Here is an 18,116-nt window from a genome sequence, read left to right as displayed (position 1 = left end):
CTGCTCAAAAAAATTTTATTACGTAAAATCGTTACATATACGCGGATGAAACTTTTTGTCTAGTTCGAAATATCAAAAGTGGTTGCGAAATTTTGATAAATTTTGGTATTTCTGTTTTTGCAAAATGTGAATGAAACAATAACTGTGTTCAAAAAGATACCAATATTCTATATTTCTATTCTTAATTGGTTTCCAAAAAAAAGTGCTGAATATACTTCTATGTGTATTTTAAAATACCTTTCTAAAAATGATTTTTTAAGAAAAATATTTTCTTTTTGCTTTGTGTTTCGTGAATTTTTTAATTTTTGATTATTAAAATTTTCTGAATATATATTTAAATTTTCGTTACAGTGAAATAAATTTGCAAATTATTCTGATAAAATATTAGCGATAAATGTTGTTGTGTTCTTGTTTTTGAAGCGAGAGGGCAGAAGACGACAAAAATTTAAACAAATATTTGGCTTTCTGTGCGTAGTACTTCTACGATATATGTATATTTTCGACGTTATTTTGTATATTTTTAGAACTAGGTTCTTACAAAGTGACACAAACAGTGTAAAGTGTATATTGACGGTTTTATTTAGTGTTATTGCACTTTTAAATTTATTTACAATTAGTTTATTGTTTCAGACACATGGGTTCATTCACTTGAGTCTACACGAATTTAAGATCTTCTATAAGTAAATTTCCGCAATCCTTCTATCTTTCTAATTTTGTTTATTTGTTGTTTGCATCTTCTTGATTTATTCACACCATTAGTTTGGGTTTGAGTATAAAGTACATAATATAGTATAAATTTATATTGACTCAACCTAACAATTTTAGTGCAAAATAAAATCAATTTGTTTATTTCAATTTCGGACATTTATTGCTTTTTTCTGCCAATTGATTATTGATTATATGAAGTCTTTTTTTGTTGTTTAAAGCTTGTGGAGAGTAAATAAAAATGGTTTATAACAAACAAATAGAACTTAAATATTTTAAAAAATAAGATCCAATAAACCAAGTTAAGATTCTACGAAAAAACAGGAAACAATTAATCTCTGCCTCATTGTTAAAAAAAATAGTGATTACTTTAATTTTCAATAAAATTATAAAACGTTTATGAAAGTGTTAATTGTTAATATAAAAACGTAACAAAATGGCGTGTTGTGGACAAGTTACTGTTATCCGGCCTCCTATCGAAATGATCAGTCAAAGTGATGTCCTTAAGGTATAATTATATAATTTCAATTTAAACAATTACAAACTAAACAATTTTAATTGGAAAAAGCAAATAGTTTTTAACTTATTGACTAAAAACAATAATTAAAAATATTGCTGCTGCTTTTATTTAATAATGAATTTCACTCTAATATTATTTTGTTTTTATCTATATATAGCTCCGATATGACTACTTAAGTGTAGACGATAATTCCAGGGTAGGCATAATCGCTTGGAAGTGGAATGTGTTTTTTTTCATTATTGTTAATTTATTTATCATGAAAAAATCAAATTTAAATTCATCTACAAGGTGCCATTGATAAAGCTTTTAACATTGAAAACACTGGTCGACAAAATTACTTTTTTTTCTCTCCTGCACAAACAAAAGAATACTTTTTTAAAATAATAAGATGTCCTTAATTGAAATCTTGACTTTATATTTTACTATCACATAAGTTTTTAAAATACTATGTCCCTTTAAAAATGCTAAATAACAACCAAAAACGTGGTTTTTAAGCCTAAGTTTAAACTAAAAATATGTCTTAATAATATATTGTATAATGACTTACTTAGTATTTTTTTAATTCTCAATAGTTAAAAGTCCTTAATGGACTTTAAACGAAGTTTTGAGCATAGGTTGAAAATAATACTTTCGTACTTTTGAAAAATATTGTTTTGGAAATGATTTCTAGTGCTGATTTCGAATACAAACCTTAAAACTATATGCTCAACATTATTTTAAAAGCTTTTAAATACAGGATTATTCATTTTGCGGTTTGAAAAGTAAACGTATTGTAAAGGCTTCTTTTGTTGTAAAGGCTTCTTTATTGAAATAATAATTAAGTAACAAAGTCTGTTCACATTCAGCTCAAGAATTATAATAATAATTGAAAACATCAAAATAATAATTTCTATAAAAAGGTGTTAAAAGGGTTTTTAGATTACAAACAAGTAAAAAGTAGAGTATTTATAACTCGGCCAATCCTGACGCTTGATTGCCCCGATCATTAACCACTTATAACAATTCAAATATAACATCATTATGATAAAAAAATAAAAGTACAGTGTAATGTTGATTACAAAAATAAAGATAATACTCGTACCTAATCAAATTAATTAATAACTTATCAAATACATACATTCACATAATCTACGAAAATAATAAAAAGTTAACATTTTTAAGAACATTTTTAATAAAATATGACATCACATAGTGTTAATTTTACTCAGAATTAATATCATCATCCAATGAACTACGACAATCAGCCCAATTTCGTATGTGTCTAGCTTCACTAACACCGTCATATGCCAATTGAGTAAGTTGACAATTTCCAATGTCCCTAATTACAAATCTGTCATTCGGAAGTACTTTATGAATTTTATATGGGCCCTTAAACGTATTCCAATAGTTGACTCGAAATTCTAATTGCAACAAACTCACCTTCAGAGAGTTTTGTTTGTGGCCGAAATTTCTTTTTAATAAACTCTGAGTTTCGTCACTGAGATTTTTCAATTTGCTTGGAAGCCTTTTTGAGTATTCCGTCTAAATCACGATCAAAAGATTCAAACTTTTCATCCAAGTATTCAGTAAGGATCTAAACTTTAGGACCCCGCTGATCTACTCTAAATAGTATCTAACTTGAAAGGAGTTTTGCCGGTGCTACAGAACACATAATTATTTATAGCATACTCAATGTTTGTCAACTTTTGTCTCCAATCAGATTGTTGAATGGGTTCGGAAAGCTTTGCGAGCATAGATTTTAAGACCATTAGCCTGTAGAGACGCTGGCTGTGGCTACTTTACCATTTTCAATATTGTTATCAATACAATAAGAACTTATTTCCAAGGAGGTGAAACACGTAGCACGATCGCTAATAATTCTTCTAGGTCGACTGAAATATTGAAAGTTACTATCTAAACATTCGCGAGCTTCTTTGCTACTAGTGGAACTTACAGGATAAGGCTTCACATGGTTTGTAAATGTATCTACAATTACTGAATATGCTTTCTTTTCGAACGAATAGACAGAAGAGGACCAAGTGGTCAATTGAATGAAATAGGTTTCTTCTGAATGTAGGGTTCGATTATCACAATGCGACGGAATTGAATACGTAATGCATTTTAAACAATTTTGAATGATGTGCTCAACTTTCTCCTTCATATTTGGAAACCAATAATTCATCTTAATTTGATCAAGACATTTGCCAGTACCCAAATGACATATTTTTTGTGAGCAGCCTTATAAAATTACTTTCCATTTCGCGAGGAACGTAGAATAATAAAAGACCGTTATGATCTAGTCCATTTTCTTAAACAAAGTCAGGAATTAATTCTAATTCTAACTTTTGTTTTAATTGAGCGATGTGCTTGTCACGATTTTGTGTGGCTTGTATTCACTCGGAAATTATTCTGAATGATACATATTTTGATCAGGATATGACATTTTTCGTGGAGCGTAACTTATAGGTATATCGGAAGTAAGATGTAATTTTATCTTGTAATCGTGTTCATAAGTTGCAATTTTATCATTGTGTAAATAATCTGAGCGAATAATTCATAATATATCAGGCATTAAATGACTATCAATGTTATCAGGTTTATCACTAACCATTACACATACGTCTGATAGCTGTTGGCATAATGAACATTCGGAATTAAATCTTGATTTTTTACCCAAAAACGAACTGTATGCACAATGTAATACTTTATCGGCAATCTTAATCTTATTAAGGTCAGAATCTATATTCAATTCAACACTCGGTTTCTGGATTTAATTAGAAATAAAAGGTAGTCAAATTTTAAATGCTCGCAGGAAATTGCGGCCCAACAATAATGAATTTTTAATTAAATAACCAGGAATTACATAAATTTTTATCGGTTTAGTAACATCGCGGAAGGTAACATTTATTTTAATTTCGCCATAGGTACAGATTTGGAAATTGCCTACTCCACTAAAACCAGATGGCTGAATGGGTCCAAACTGCACTTCTTTGGGAACAGCGGAACGTTTAATCAAATTGATTGGACTACCGGTATCGAAAAGAGAGACAAATGTATTACAGTGTGCAACAAAACTCCTAGGCATAAAACTAACACTTACGTTCTTTATTTCATCAATATGAGTAGTTTCTTCGGAACTACTAGTGTCAATTTGTTTGGCATCAGAACCAAATCGAGATTCATCTATTAATGCCACTTGTCGGATTGTTGATGGTTGTTTGGACAAAAACGATCCTTGTTCTCTTTTTCGTTCGGGACAAGATGATGAAAAATGTCCAACACCAGAACAAAGATTTGGTTTAGTATACGTACATTTTTTCGAATATTCATTCCAATTATTGAAGACGAAGTCGCAGGTTTTAAATCAAATGAATGAGATATGTACATTTACGTGAGCGGAACTTATATCATGTAATTGAGAATAACGGTGAGATAACTGTTTTAATTCATCAAGATTGCAAGCAGGATATAAAACAGATATGTTATTTAAACGATCGCGAAAACCATAGATTATAAATTGAATTGTTTGACACTTATCGGGAAGCCAGTTCTTGCATATTCAAAATATATCCCATGATGGATGATTTTGAAGAGTCAAACGTTGTTTTCCGGATTTTGTCAATTAAATCGGAAATTGAGTAATTATGACAAAATTTGTGAGATATTTGGCGCGGAATTCTTCATAAGTCTCGGAGTCATCGATACGAACGAATAATTCTGCAGCGGAACCTTGTTTCATAAGACGACGGATACATTTTAATCGATATGTAGAATCTCCATGAACTGATTCACAAGTTCGCTCAAAAACATCCAACCACATTTTAGCATCATATGAGTCATCCCTAGAATATTTTGAAATAGAATATTTCATATCTTTGAAAGAAACTTGTGAACTGTTCGTATTATTTGATGAACTGGCTTCTTCTCACAATCTTAATTCGTTGCGTAATGTTAGCAATTTTTTTCGTTTTTCTAATAAACGAATTTCTTTTTCATAACAAGCTTCTTTGTCATCCAATTGCGTAGTGTTACTCGGAATCAATATATAAGATTGAACGTCTCATTGCTCGGAATGTTCAGAAATTTCACTATTTTCTGTCCTCTCATCCTGTTCGGAAGTTGTTGACAGCTCAGGAACCACGGAATTTATCCTATCAGGTTTTGTAAGCACAGCTGATCTATGGTTGCACTTAACGGAACTTCCACGTTCTTGGCTTTACACCATGCAAGAAGATCGCTTTTATTTATTCTTGACGTATCCGGAAAATGGTATTGGTTTTTTTTATAACTGCAACTAATCCCACTTCTGATGTTGTAAAGGCTTCTTTATTGAAATAATAATTAAGTGACAAAGTCTGTTCACATTCAGCTCAAGAACCAAACAGTGACTTTTTGTGGATTTAATGGCCTCTATCCAATTACTTGACGATGTTTTTCCAGCACACATTCGACGTGTCTACAAAACGACGCTGTAAATAGTCAACTGGCTTCAGTTGTTGTGTGAGTTGGGCTTTATATGGACGTAGGTGTAGATCCAAATGCAAAATACGCCATCAAGTGCCGTAACACAGTCCTAATTCCTGAGAACGACGAGGAATTGAAACATTTGGTTCTTCGGTAACACTTTCATTTACAGCAGCGATATTTTCAGTGGTACGAGGGAAATGGGCATTACTTTATCTGTAGCCAATCCAGTCTCTTCAAACTTCTTCACAATTTTGTCAATTGCTTGCGTAGTTCGACGTCAGCGGCAACCATAATCTCCTCTAATAGTTAAGCAATTCATTTTCGTAAATGTCAGACTTTCAACTGAAAAAAAAGGATTGATTTAACAACTTAGCTTGACAAAAAACATTTGTCAAATATTGATTACCTCCATGCCAGAATATATGAATTATAAATTTTGTGTAATTGATAATTTTAATTGCGGTGATATAATTTGGTCATCAACAAATAACAATTGCCTTGTTCCAATTTCTATTCAATCGGATATTGATGTTTTATTAATTGATTCATTGTTGTCGAATAATCTTATGCAAATAAATAATGTTACTAATTCGCTTAGAAGATTTTAAGATTTAGTATTTATTTCTGAAGATTTCGTTTTTCTTTCAAAATTTCTTCATTGTAATTGTATTCATTCTGTTGAAAGTAATTTGAAGGAATCTCCAACATCCTTTTAGAAATGTATAAATACTAAACGAAATACTACTGGATTTCCAACAACAATGTTATTTGGTAATAATAAAACCAGTGATCCACTCTTCTACATCTTCAACAATAAATTATCAAAATGTTAATTCCTTGCCATCTATTTTTGATTGTTCTAGTATATCATTTGACTTAAATCTATCAAATCCAAAGAGAACTCATGGTTTGATTCGAGCTGTAAAGAGGTTATTAGGATCAGATATGTAAGTTTCCGTTCTTACAAAACCAACCCGACTGAAGAAAACCGGTATAAGTTCAAACAAGCTAGAAAGACATGTAATGGTTATATTCGTCGAACCAAATTTTTGCATGACCAGAAATTAAGGCAAAAAGTACAACAATGTCCCAAAGGTAGTCAAAATTTCTGGTAATTTGTAAAAACGTACGAAACACCACGTCATCGTCGGTTCCAACGCTCGTCCACAATGACACTCCCTATGTAAGCTCGATTGATAAAGGAAATTTGCTTGCAGCACAGTTTGCTGTTAATTCGACGCTGCCGGAAATTGTCATAGTCCTCCTGTTCTTGAAAGAGTAAATGATTTTATGGGACGAATCTTCATTCGCACTAGTGCAGTTGCAAGAGTACTGAAAGACCTTGACATACAAAAATCTGCTTGCCCGGATAGTATCTCCCCAATTTTTCTGAAGAGGTGTTCTTCATCGCTGGCAAAACCACTGCGTAGACTTTTCCATCTTTCCTACTCTACGTCTACAGGCCTCTTTCCGAGCGGATGGAAAATAGCAGCCTGTCCCTATAAAAGGCGAATCCTCCCCTGTCTCCAACTATCGTTTAAAAGGCTGATTAATTATCAGCTCAAGAAATATCTTGAAGAAACGGAAATTACCTTTCTAATTGTTAAATACAAGTTGTATTGCATGATTACAAGTCTGAAATTCATAAAATAAATGCTGGTGTTCCCCAGGGCTCCGTTTTGTCTCCAACTTCCTTTTTTATATTCATAAATGATCTTATGTCTGCCACTTCTAATCCATTAACCTGTTTCGCCGATTCAAATTCTTGTCCTTCGGATGTGGAACTTAAACGGCAGCGTATGATAAGGTCATTAAATTCTGATCTTGACAACATTGTACAGTGGGGAATCAAAAATCGTGTAGATTTTAATGCTCCGAAAACTCAATGCTGTCTCCTGTTGTTAAAGCGTAACACACAACCGATGCCACTATCTATGAGTGGCACTTGCATCCAAGAAACTAATCAACTGTCAGTACTTGGTATGTGTATCACAGTGGAACGATCATATATTTGAAATTGTCAAAGTGCTGCCAGGTGCTTAGCATTTCTCCGACGGTGCAATAAATTTTTCACCCCTTCCCTTCTGATCTGGCTGTAATTTAAAAAGCCTAAATCCGTCCAAAGCTTGAATATAATTCGCATATCTGGGCAGGTGCCCCTTAAACAAGTTTAAATCTCTTGGATAGAATACAAAAAAGAGCTTTAAAAATGATAGGCGATAGAACTATAATCGAAACATTTACATCGCTAGAACACCACCGCAATGTTGCCTTTCGTTGTTTTATCGAAATTTTTACAAACTATGTTCTGTCGAACTAGCCAGCTGCATTTCACCCCATAAACGATTCAACCGTAATACTTGCACTTTCAGGAATGCTCATCAGTTCACCCTTGGGCTCAATTTCTGGTGTACTGTCAAGTAGAGAGATTCTTTCTTAAATCGCACATTGAGAATGTGGAATGCTTTAGCCAATTCTGTTTTTTTCTCCCATTTTGATGTTCAGAACTTTAAGACCAATGTGCACCGGTATCTCTTTTTAAATCCTTCCCTATTTTCCTAATGCTCGCACTGTGTTTAAATATAAACATATAAAGGGTACTAATAACCCCTTGAGTGCCTGTAAATCATTAAAAAAAAAAACAAAAAAGTGATATTGAAGATCAAAATCAAATGGGGTGGCGCAACAGTCCGTTGTGAACCAGGGCCTAGTGACTTACAACTCTCAACCATTCCTGTGTGCGAGAACTGTTGTCAGGAATGGAAGGGACCTACAATTTAAGGCCGAATCCGAACGGCTAGTTTGAGAAAGCACTTTTTCATGACAAGAATTACTCTTGAAGGAATTGTCAATTCCTCGCAAGAGGCAGTACCCGCGAAAATTATTTTTTTAAATTATGGTGGCACAGGCAGGGATTGAACCCAAGACCTCTTGCATGACAGTCCAACGCACTAACCATCATGCTACGGGTACTACTGATATTGAAGATGCTTTGCTTAAATTTAAACCTTAAATAAACTGCAGACATATTAGGATTTTTCGCTATTGTTTTCCGTCATTGTGCAAGTTCTCTTTCTGTTCCGCTATTACATCTATTCAATGACTCTATTTCCAATTGTATTATCCTGAATGAATGGAAAGCCTCTATCTTTATTTAATCTGGATCAAAAAACTTAGTAACGAACTATAGACCAATAACTAAGCTACCTGTTGTTCCAAAGCTTTTAGATACCCTTGTTCAAGATAAATTTAAATCTATTATAAAGCAACATGTAAGTAAATATCAACATGGTTTTTGGAAAACTTGGTCTACTATTTCTAATCTAGCAGAATCTACGAATTTTGTCATTAAAACTCTGGACAATCGAAAACAAATTCATGTGATTTATACAGATATTGCAACAGCCTTTAGTAGGGATTTACACAGGGTTAGGTAATTTACACATTCTCTTAAAAAATTCTTCAAGCGTATGGCTTCCATGGACCGCTACTTCAATGGTTTTCTTCATATTTACTTGGTCGAAAACAATATGTAAAGATCGGGGACTTTTTCTCAAAAGAGATTAAGGTAACGTCTGGTGTTCCAGAAGGTAGTCATATGGGTCCTTTATTATTCATACTTTTTATAAATGATCTTCCGAATGTTCTTAAAAACTCCCATTTCTAATTTAAATGAGATTCTTCTGCTTCAAAATGTTCTAAATTCATTTGTTCATTACTTACTTACTTAAGGTGGCGCTACAATCCTGTGTGGACTAGAGCCTCACCCAACAAACTTCTCCACCTAGCTAGATGTCTCCAGTTTCGTGCTCCAAGTTGGGTGAGGTCACTTTCCACTTGTGCTCGCCACCTGATTGCTGTCTTCCTCTACTGCACTATCCTATGGGTGTGGATTCGAAGACTTTCCGGGCTAGAGCATTAATTTCCATGTACGCTACGTGACCCAGCCATCTTAGTCGTTGGACTTTTACCCTTCTGGCTAAGTCTACGTCGCTGTACAGCCCGTACAGCCCGTACAGCTCGTCTCGTGCTTTCATCCGCTTTTGTCATAGTCTATGCTTCTGCAGTCCGTTGATGATAAGTGTCTTATATAGAGACAGTTTGGTCTTTCGAGAGAGGGCTTTCTAGCCCAAAGATACAGCGGTTAGCAAGAGTTATTTTTCCTTTGATCAAATAGATAATAATAATATTAATACTTTATTAATATTGAAATAAAAATATTTCAAATATTAAAGACAATTATTACAAAATTGCAAAACCATCACGGATTTTATTGACAAAAAGCTACTTCATAAATTTGGATAGCCTCAAAAAGCTCTTTATAAGTGTTTTTCGAATTTCAAAACGTGAAACATTAATCTTCAAGTTTGATTTGAATTAATTCCAGCAAAACCTATTGGAAAAACTCCAATTTTAATCTCAGTAAGAAAACCTTGTCGACCAGTAGAATAAATGTTTTTAATTGTGAACACAAAAGCTAATTAGTTATTTAGAGCAGTGAGATACATTTTATTACACTTTTTGACCCAAGTACTAAAATATTTATGAGATTCACGATTTCGACTTCTATGTCGAGAAAAAAGATGCAAATTTTACTTTTTGCATCTAAGATTAGGAATTTCACCTGCAAATGACCTTATTGGTCCCATTGGGCAGTATCCATACAAAATTGGCAATAAAGAAGAAGGATTTCAAAGAACTTTTTATAGATATTTTGACAAAGTATGATTTCAGCTGTTGGCCATATTTCACTTTACTTCCTCCAATTAAAAAAAAACATTGTAATAAAATGTATATCAATTTTTTGTCGTTATTTTCAGGCTTTCAGATGGCACCTTTTATTTTTTTTTAAAACATGAGTGATAAAATAAAATCATCGTGTGAGTTTATGTCATCAGGTTTTTTGATTGAAAACATTTTTTATGTTTCTTAGCATAAACATTAATTTCATTAGGTTTTGTTTTTATTGCCTGTTTATTCATTAAAATTTTATTAGTCTTTTAGCATAAAAAGTAAATAGTTATAAATTATATTCTTATTTTAATATCATTCTATAAGTAGTTTTGTTTTAGTTGATTCTAAAATTATCATCGAAATGTTTCACTGGAAAAAATTTACATAAACAACATATTTTCATACGCACGCATTGTGTGTCCACCCAAAAAAAAAACAAAAAGAAACAATTTTCTTTTCTAAAAACAATAATATTGAAATTCTCTCGTCATGGTTTTTGAATTTACTCGAAGTTTTGACAGAAACATTTTTAATAATATAAGTGAGCTGATGATTTGTCAAAAGCGCACATACTTGTGCTTGTTTGAATGTTTTTAAATTTCACCTTGAGGTGATGATTTGTTATTTTTTTATAAGTTAGTTTTTGAATATTGAACAATTTTTTTATGGATTTGATAGGAGAAATAAATGTTTATAGAAAGTTGCATAAAATATTCACTTTTTATTAATAAACATCAATAAAGTGACAGCGAAATGACATTTGAGTTGAATTTAAATTTGCCTTATGCTTACAACTGTCAAATTTGACAGTTATTCAACCAAAATTATTCATCAATTGTGTTGGAGTGAACATTAATAAGAACTCATAAGACATCTTTCAATAAAAGGCATATATAATTCAAAAATAAATTAAAAACTTTGTGACACATTTTTCAAAATGATTGTACGATTTTAAGATTTGATAAGTGTTGTCGTATATTTAGTTCTTAAATATAAAATAATAATATTGTAGTCGTAAAGTAACTAATGACAGTTATTAAAAAAAACTAATCAAACAAACCTAAATCTTAGTTTAAAATGTCAAATATTTAAAAGCTATATGGATTAAGCAAATATTTTAACTTTTTAAATTATTGTCTTACAGAAATCGTTTGTAAATTTGTATTGTTTAGTTTAAGATACAAATTGTTTTCAAAAAGTAATTCATTTGTTTGGTACTGTGAAAATATTAAGCTTCACGAATTTACCATCAAAACTGTTTTTACAATTCATTCTGGATATTTTCTTAACATTTTCTGATGCAAAATTACTTTTGAGATATGCTAGCAACTTATATTTCGAACATAAATTAATTAAATTAAGAAGCAATGTTAAAATTGTTCATTATTTTTTTTTTGTAAAATGTAAAAACCCCTCCTTTTGATTTTGAATAAAACACAAACTATTTAGGGAATTATTATCATTTAATTTTATTATGATTATATTTGTATGGTTTGATTATGTAACTAATGAAATTGAGACGAAATGGCCGCCGCGACCACAGCAGCACACCTTTATCCGATGATCCAAATTTTCGTTGACGCTGAGGCATAATTGAGGTTCTTCTATCCCATCCTTTAGCTTTTGAACTGTTGCTTGTCGATAAGCCAGCAACAGTTACACCTTTTCGTTCAAATAATCAGTTGACATAGCCATAAAATGAAGTAACAGGGCTATTGAATTTGGCGGGCAATAAAACCATTTTTTTGGCATTCTATAAATAATATAGTAGAAAATTCCCAAGAAAACGCATTGGCAATAGCCAGATCAGAATAATAAAAAACACACAAATAGAAGAAAGTTTTGTAAAAATCAAAAGTTAAAATTAACTAAAACTAATGAACAATTTTCAAGAAGAAATGGTAAGAAAACTTATGGAAATTAAGATTCTATAAAAAAAGTTCATTTAACAATTGCAGCTTTGGCATAAATTATAAACTTCAAAAAGGGGGTTCGTTCGAAGACTACTACATTAACAGGTGGTGTTGAAGCGAGCTTGTAGCTCGCCTCAATTCTTTATATACCTGAACCGAGTTAAAATAAGCTTGAATCCCCGACCGGAATCCTCCTGTGTGGAGGAGTTGGTATATAGTTTTAGTTTAATCAAATAAAAAAAAATTGCACATGAAGTTGGTAGCATATTCGTGTATATGGTTCTTCATTGTTAAACACGAATCAAACTATCTCACTTGCACTTCATAAGAAACATCGAAACACCATTTGCATTTTAGAAAGTGCTGTCAAACTAAGTCATTTTTAAATCTTCTTGTGTCGTGGAAACACAAAAAAAATGTATTTAATCTAAACTGAGATAAACCTTTGGTGGAAACATAGCAAAACTATATTATCTTTTCTATTGTTTTCCATTGCGAAATAAGCCCAGTTAGTGCATTTTCATTAACAAAACTTAATAATATATACAGTAACAAATTGATTTTTACCCCAATGGAAAACATATGATTCCAAATGCAGAACTGCTCAACGAACGCAGCCATCGAGATACAAATTAATACAATATCAATCGTACCAAAATTTGAGAGCCAAATCACATAAGATCCATTCGAGATTCGTACAAATGCTAAAAAAACCCATCCGTAGTAGGATTCTTCTTTAACTTTTATGGATAGTATCCATACTGCGGATATTGATTTGTTATTCGTGTAAAATTTTACTATACTATTGATAGATTTTCCAACAAAACACGGTCCTGTTGAAACCACTTATTGTCCACATCCATATCACCGAACTTGGGCCATACAAAGATCGTTATCATCTCACGATAGCGAACACCATTAAAAGTTACTCCCTGACCAGCCTAACTTTGGAAAAAATACGGTCCGATGACTCTGCCAGGCCTACAAACAGTCACTCTTTGTTGTTTTGAACAATCACTCTTGTAATAACATTGGTCTAAATTCTGCAATTTTGCTTATTGACCAATTTATTGAGTCGGAAATGTGGCTCATCATGGAAGATGATTTTCTTCGAAAATGAATCATCCACAGTTGCCATTTCTTGCCACCATTCTGACCATTGATGACGCTTGAAATGGTCAAGATGTTTTCGTTCTTGAGTCACTTGCAGCTTGTAAGCGTGTTAAGGGAAATGCACTGGTTTTTTCTCATTTCCTATAGAACCTGCAAATTTACTGATTGTACGCAAATTTGGACGATTAAATTGAACGAAAAAATTGCAATATGTGCATTTTGATTTGAACGCCCCTTTTCATAATAAGCTTTGCGTTCAATTGTGTTTCTTTCCATTATTCAAAATGAATAAGTCCTAAATTGAGAAATATTAATTAAAATGCAGAAAAAAAACTTGAGGTTTAGGTATGCTTTACATTCAACATCGGCCCACAAAATTTAACCATTCTTTAGTTCTTACAAAAAAATTATTGTTTATTGAACTTGCAAAGTACAAATCCTTATCATAGAAATGTAGTTCAAATATTTTCAATAAATTTCTATTTCTTATGTGATTTGATTTGACATTACGCGTGGTTTTGAAAAAAAAAATCTAAAATAAAATGCTCTAATTGTTTTGAAAAATATCAAATGATATCAATTCGAACACCGATTTAAAATCTTATGATGAATATCGCCGAATATCTTATAAAGTGGAACTTAAGTGGATATTTTTAAAACCCTAACTTTAGAGTGAAGCAATAAATTTCATAGGAAGTTATGAAGTGCAGCCTTATTTAAACAACTCGAAAACAATTTTCCGTAAAATGCATTGAATATAAATAGATAAAGTATAATTTATATTTTAGTTAAAAAATGTTGTTGATTTATATAATAACTGGAAACGAAGCAATAAAGCAGATTGATCTTAGATGAAACTTTAGTAGTTATTAATTAATTAAATATTTTCTATAATTAAAAAAGGAGATGCAATCTAGGTTGAAAATTATAGAGGAATTTGTATTCTCAGTACATTGAGAAATATTTACTCCACATTTTAATATGAAAGACTCTTAACTTGGATTGAAAACAATAACAAGCTCAGGAAATTCCAAACTGGTTTCCGCCCTAGATTTTCACCCACAAATCATATTTTTGCTACAACTAGCATTTCTAGAAAATATATCGAGAAGAATAAGAATAAGTATGTGTGGTTTTTAAACTTTAAAGCGTCATTCAACATGGTCAATAGGATGGCATTGATTAAAAAACTGACATCGAACAGTGTTTCTACAAATTTTTTTAATTTGTACATTAAATATCTGTCGTCATCGAGGGCAGCTATATGGGATATAAATGGTTCTGTGCGTCTACAGGTGTACCACAGGGATGTATTTTCAGTCCTATTCTGTTTAACTTGTACATTGATGATATAGCTGATATTCTACCTGATATTGCTGGAGATTTCATAAACGTTCTTCTCCATACAGATGGCTTGGTTCTGATTCAAGATAATCCACTTTCGCTTCAACTACAAATAAATCGAGTAGAAAAGTATTGCAAGACATTGACTCTTCATATTAACATATTAAAAACGAAAATCCTTGAAAATCGATATACAGGAATACTACGGGAAGAATCTTGGTGATTCAATAATGAGCGGATAGAAGTGTTGATCGAATTCAAATACCGTATTGTTACCATCAAACCTAAATTTGCAAGAAAAGCAGAGAAGCTAATTTGTCAATCAACTTGATGTGATCGAAGTTTTTCGCAAATCCAAACATTGATCTTGCCTTTAAATATTATATATATAAATAAAGTCTTTAACGCTACTATCAAGACGTGCATGTTTTACACTTCAGAATTTCAGAAAGTCGTAAGCTTATAGCAAGCGTCAAACTACGATCAGAGGCTCATCATAAGTGCATGTGTTAGTTGTTAGTAAAAAATAATACAAATATAGCCTAACACACGCACAAAATACAAAACAAAATTAGCATTTAACTATTACAGAACAAAAAATAAAATGAGAACGTTTACGATAGTGGAGCACTGGTTCTAAACAATGATTTTAATCCCACCTTATTTAAATTTTAATCTATCGATGAACAGTGTAAGTTATATAAAATGCTAATTCGACTTAAAGCTTCATTCTTCCCATAGTTAGTTCTATGGAAGTCAATATGTATAAAATCAAATGTGCGCAGGTGATGAGTTCCGCCCCGGTAATTCAAATGTACACAAGATAGCAAATAAGGTGCATGCATCAATTTCTCCATTAATGAGTTGATGAAAAAATACAAAGTCATTATTAACACGCCTTTGATGGGGAGATTGCATTTGAAGAAGTAGAATACGATGTTCATAGGGAGGCAGGGATCTTCCCAAGGAAGACCTTTTAGGGCAAATCGAATGAAATTATGTTGAATTGATTCAATACGTTTTCTATGAATTTCGTAATAGGGAGTCCATACCTGCGAAGCATATTCAAGATGAGGACGAACATGGCAATTATACAAAGAAAGGGTAACATAGGGATCATTGAACTCCTTTGCCCAGCGTTGAACAGAAAAGGGCCAAGATGGCTTCCCTGGGGAACACCAGATTGAGCAACAAAAGGTTCAGAATGACAATTTCTAAATTTTACCTCGTAGGATCTGTTTTCAAGGTATGACCTAATCCAAGCTAAGAAAAATGGTGGAAAACCAAGAGCCTTAAGTTTAAATAAAATAATTCTGTGGCTAAGTTGGTCAAAAGCTTTAGAAAAGTCAGTGTATACACAATCAACTTCATAACCTTGTTCTAAAACGTTTGAACATATGTTTGAGAATGTGAGGAGATTAATAACGGTTTATCTTTTTTTCACAAAACCATGTTGCTGTTCGCAAATGATATTTTTAATAAAATATGCTACGCTTTCACAAACAACTTGTTCAAATACTTTAGGAATGCAAGAAAGCTTTGCAATGGGCCTGTAGTTGCTTACATCCGCCCTGTTACCTTTCTTGAAAATTGGTGTTAGAAATGACTTCTTCCATATACTGGGAAATTTGGGGTTCAAATATTAATACTATCGGGGGAAAACCATCGGGACCGGCTGAGCAGTCATCATTCAACACAGATAAAAGTTCAAGGATCGTACTCTGTAGCACAGGTATGTGACTATAGCTAGTTTGCGATAAGGAGTGAAGATTATGAAAGCATACTTCATCAACTTCTTGAGGGCTATTAACAAATGACTCACGAAAATTCGTTGCGAAAGCGTTACAGATATCAAAAGTTGTATCTAACGAAAGGTTCTTGTAAGTGAAGTTAACTGGAAAGCCATCTGATTTTTTCTTTGAGTTTACAAAATTCCAACATTTTTTAGGATTCTCTTTCAAAGAGGTGCCCATATCAGTAACATGACAAGCATATAAAAAATTAGAAAGAGATTTAAATTGGTTAAAGACTTCAACATAAAAAGAGAAGTTGACTGGAGACAGAGTTTTGAGATACGTTTTCCATGCCTTATTTCTTTTGTTACGCAGTAAACGCAATTCTTTCGTGTACCAAGGATGGCTAAAGTTTGTATTTCTTGATTTCTTTATCGGTACATTTTTTTCAAAACAATAATTAAGGATCCTATAAAAAGTTTAAACTGCTTCGTCAATGTTAGAAAATGCTAGTGTATCAGCAATTCCAGAAATGGTTAAATCTTCAGACAACTGCTGGAAATTGGCTCTTCTGAAATCAAAATTATATAAGCAATCAAAAGAATTACTGTGATTAGTAAGGTGATTACTTAATTCAAAAAAAAAATGTCAAAGGGGGGTGATATTTGTCAACATTAGTAATTCCTGATCTAGATTCTAGAACAAGAGTTCTAATACCGTCAGAAGAAAAGACTAAATCGAGAATTCGATTTTTTGAGTTTTTAATACAGTTTGTTTGCTGTAAGTCAGTAAGAAGGACTTTATCGAGAAGAGATAGTTCCATTTGTGAAGAAGAAGGAGAGGCTTCAAGGCAGGATCCGTCTTCGGATGGAATCCAGTCAATGTGTTGTAAATTAAAATCACCTAGAAGTAAGATATTGGTGTCAGAGCTGGTTAAATTTATAAGATAGTCTAATGCCAAGGATAGATCGTTATAAACAGACTCCAAACTTGTTGGAGGAATGTAAACGTTTAAAATGAAAAAAGTCTTAGTCTGTACCATTATCTTTACACATACCAGTTCAATTGATAATACAAATGTAAAAGATACAGAAGAAGAGAAATATGTATTTTTTACTTCGAACTCTTGACCAACAAGTTCTGTGCAGGAAAAGCTTGAATTAAGCCACGTTTCTGTTAAAACGAATACGTCGTGTGGAAATGATTGGGAGTTAAGAAAAATGTCAGTAGTCTTGCTACGAAGTCCCCTTACGTTTTGGTAGAACAGCGCAAGCCTGTCAAGTTTTTTGATTTGTTTTTCAATGAAACACCCTGTTTTTGACTTTGAGTAAATTCTTTGACTAAAATTTTTGCGGGCCATACATTTGGGTCGCAAATAGAATCAAAGTAAGTTGGATTCGTTATTAATTTAAAAGAGGAAACAAAACTTTTTGGTTTACTGATCTTAGTACACCTGATAGATGAGCTGGAAGGTATGCTCTTGGTAGATACTATAAGTGGGAAGTTATATCTTCTGGCGTAGTAACTGGGTCCAGACGAGATATAAAAATTATTTTTGGTTTCGAGACAGCTTTGATAGGGATGACGTTGTTTATTACAGTTCCTGTA

General features: G+C 32.3%; 1 protein-coding gene across 7 annotated transcripts in view; it reads left to right on the top strand.

The window, feature by feature from the left end:
* LOC129954156 (long-chain-fatty-acid--CoA ligase 1) overlaps nt 1-18,116 on the top strand; it is a 55,701-nt gene that overhangs the window by 19,815 nt on the left and 17,770 nt on the right. For 2 of the 7 annotated variants that reach the window (XM_056067880.1, XM_056067878.1), the window contains exons 2-3: nt 927-1,213; nt 1,383-1,421. The exons of 3 other annotated variants lie outside the window; for them this stretch is intronic. In XM_056067880.1, coding sequence (XP_055923855.1) covers nt 1,142-1,213; nt 1,383-1,421 — 111 coding nt within the window. In that variant the 5' untranslated portion in view covers nt 927-1,141. Of the gene's footprint in view, nt 1-212; nt 1,214-1,382; nt 1,422-18,116 lie in introns of those variants that run through there. 2 more of the 7 variants (XM_056067879.1, XM_056067881.1) reach the window with 2 other exon arrangements.

This window comes from Eupeodes corollae, chromosome 1 (genome assembly GCF_945859685.1).
Source record: "Eupeodes corollae chromosome 1, idEupCoro1.1, whole genome shotgun sequence".
In the NCBI taxonomy this organism is placed as follows: domain Eukaryota; kingdom Metazoa; phylum Arthropoda; class Insecta; order Diptera; family Syrphidae; genus Eupeodes; species Eupeodes corollae.
Note: the sequence above shows the minus strand (reverse complement) of the source record. Positions and strands in the feature narration are given on the sequence as shown.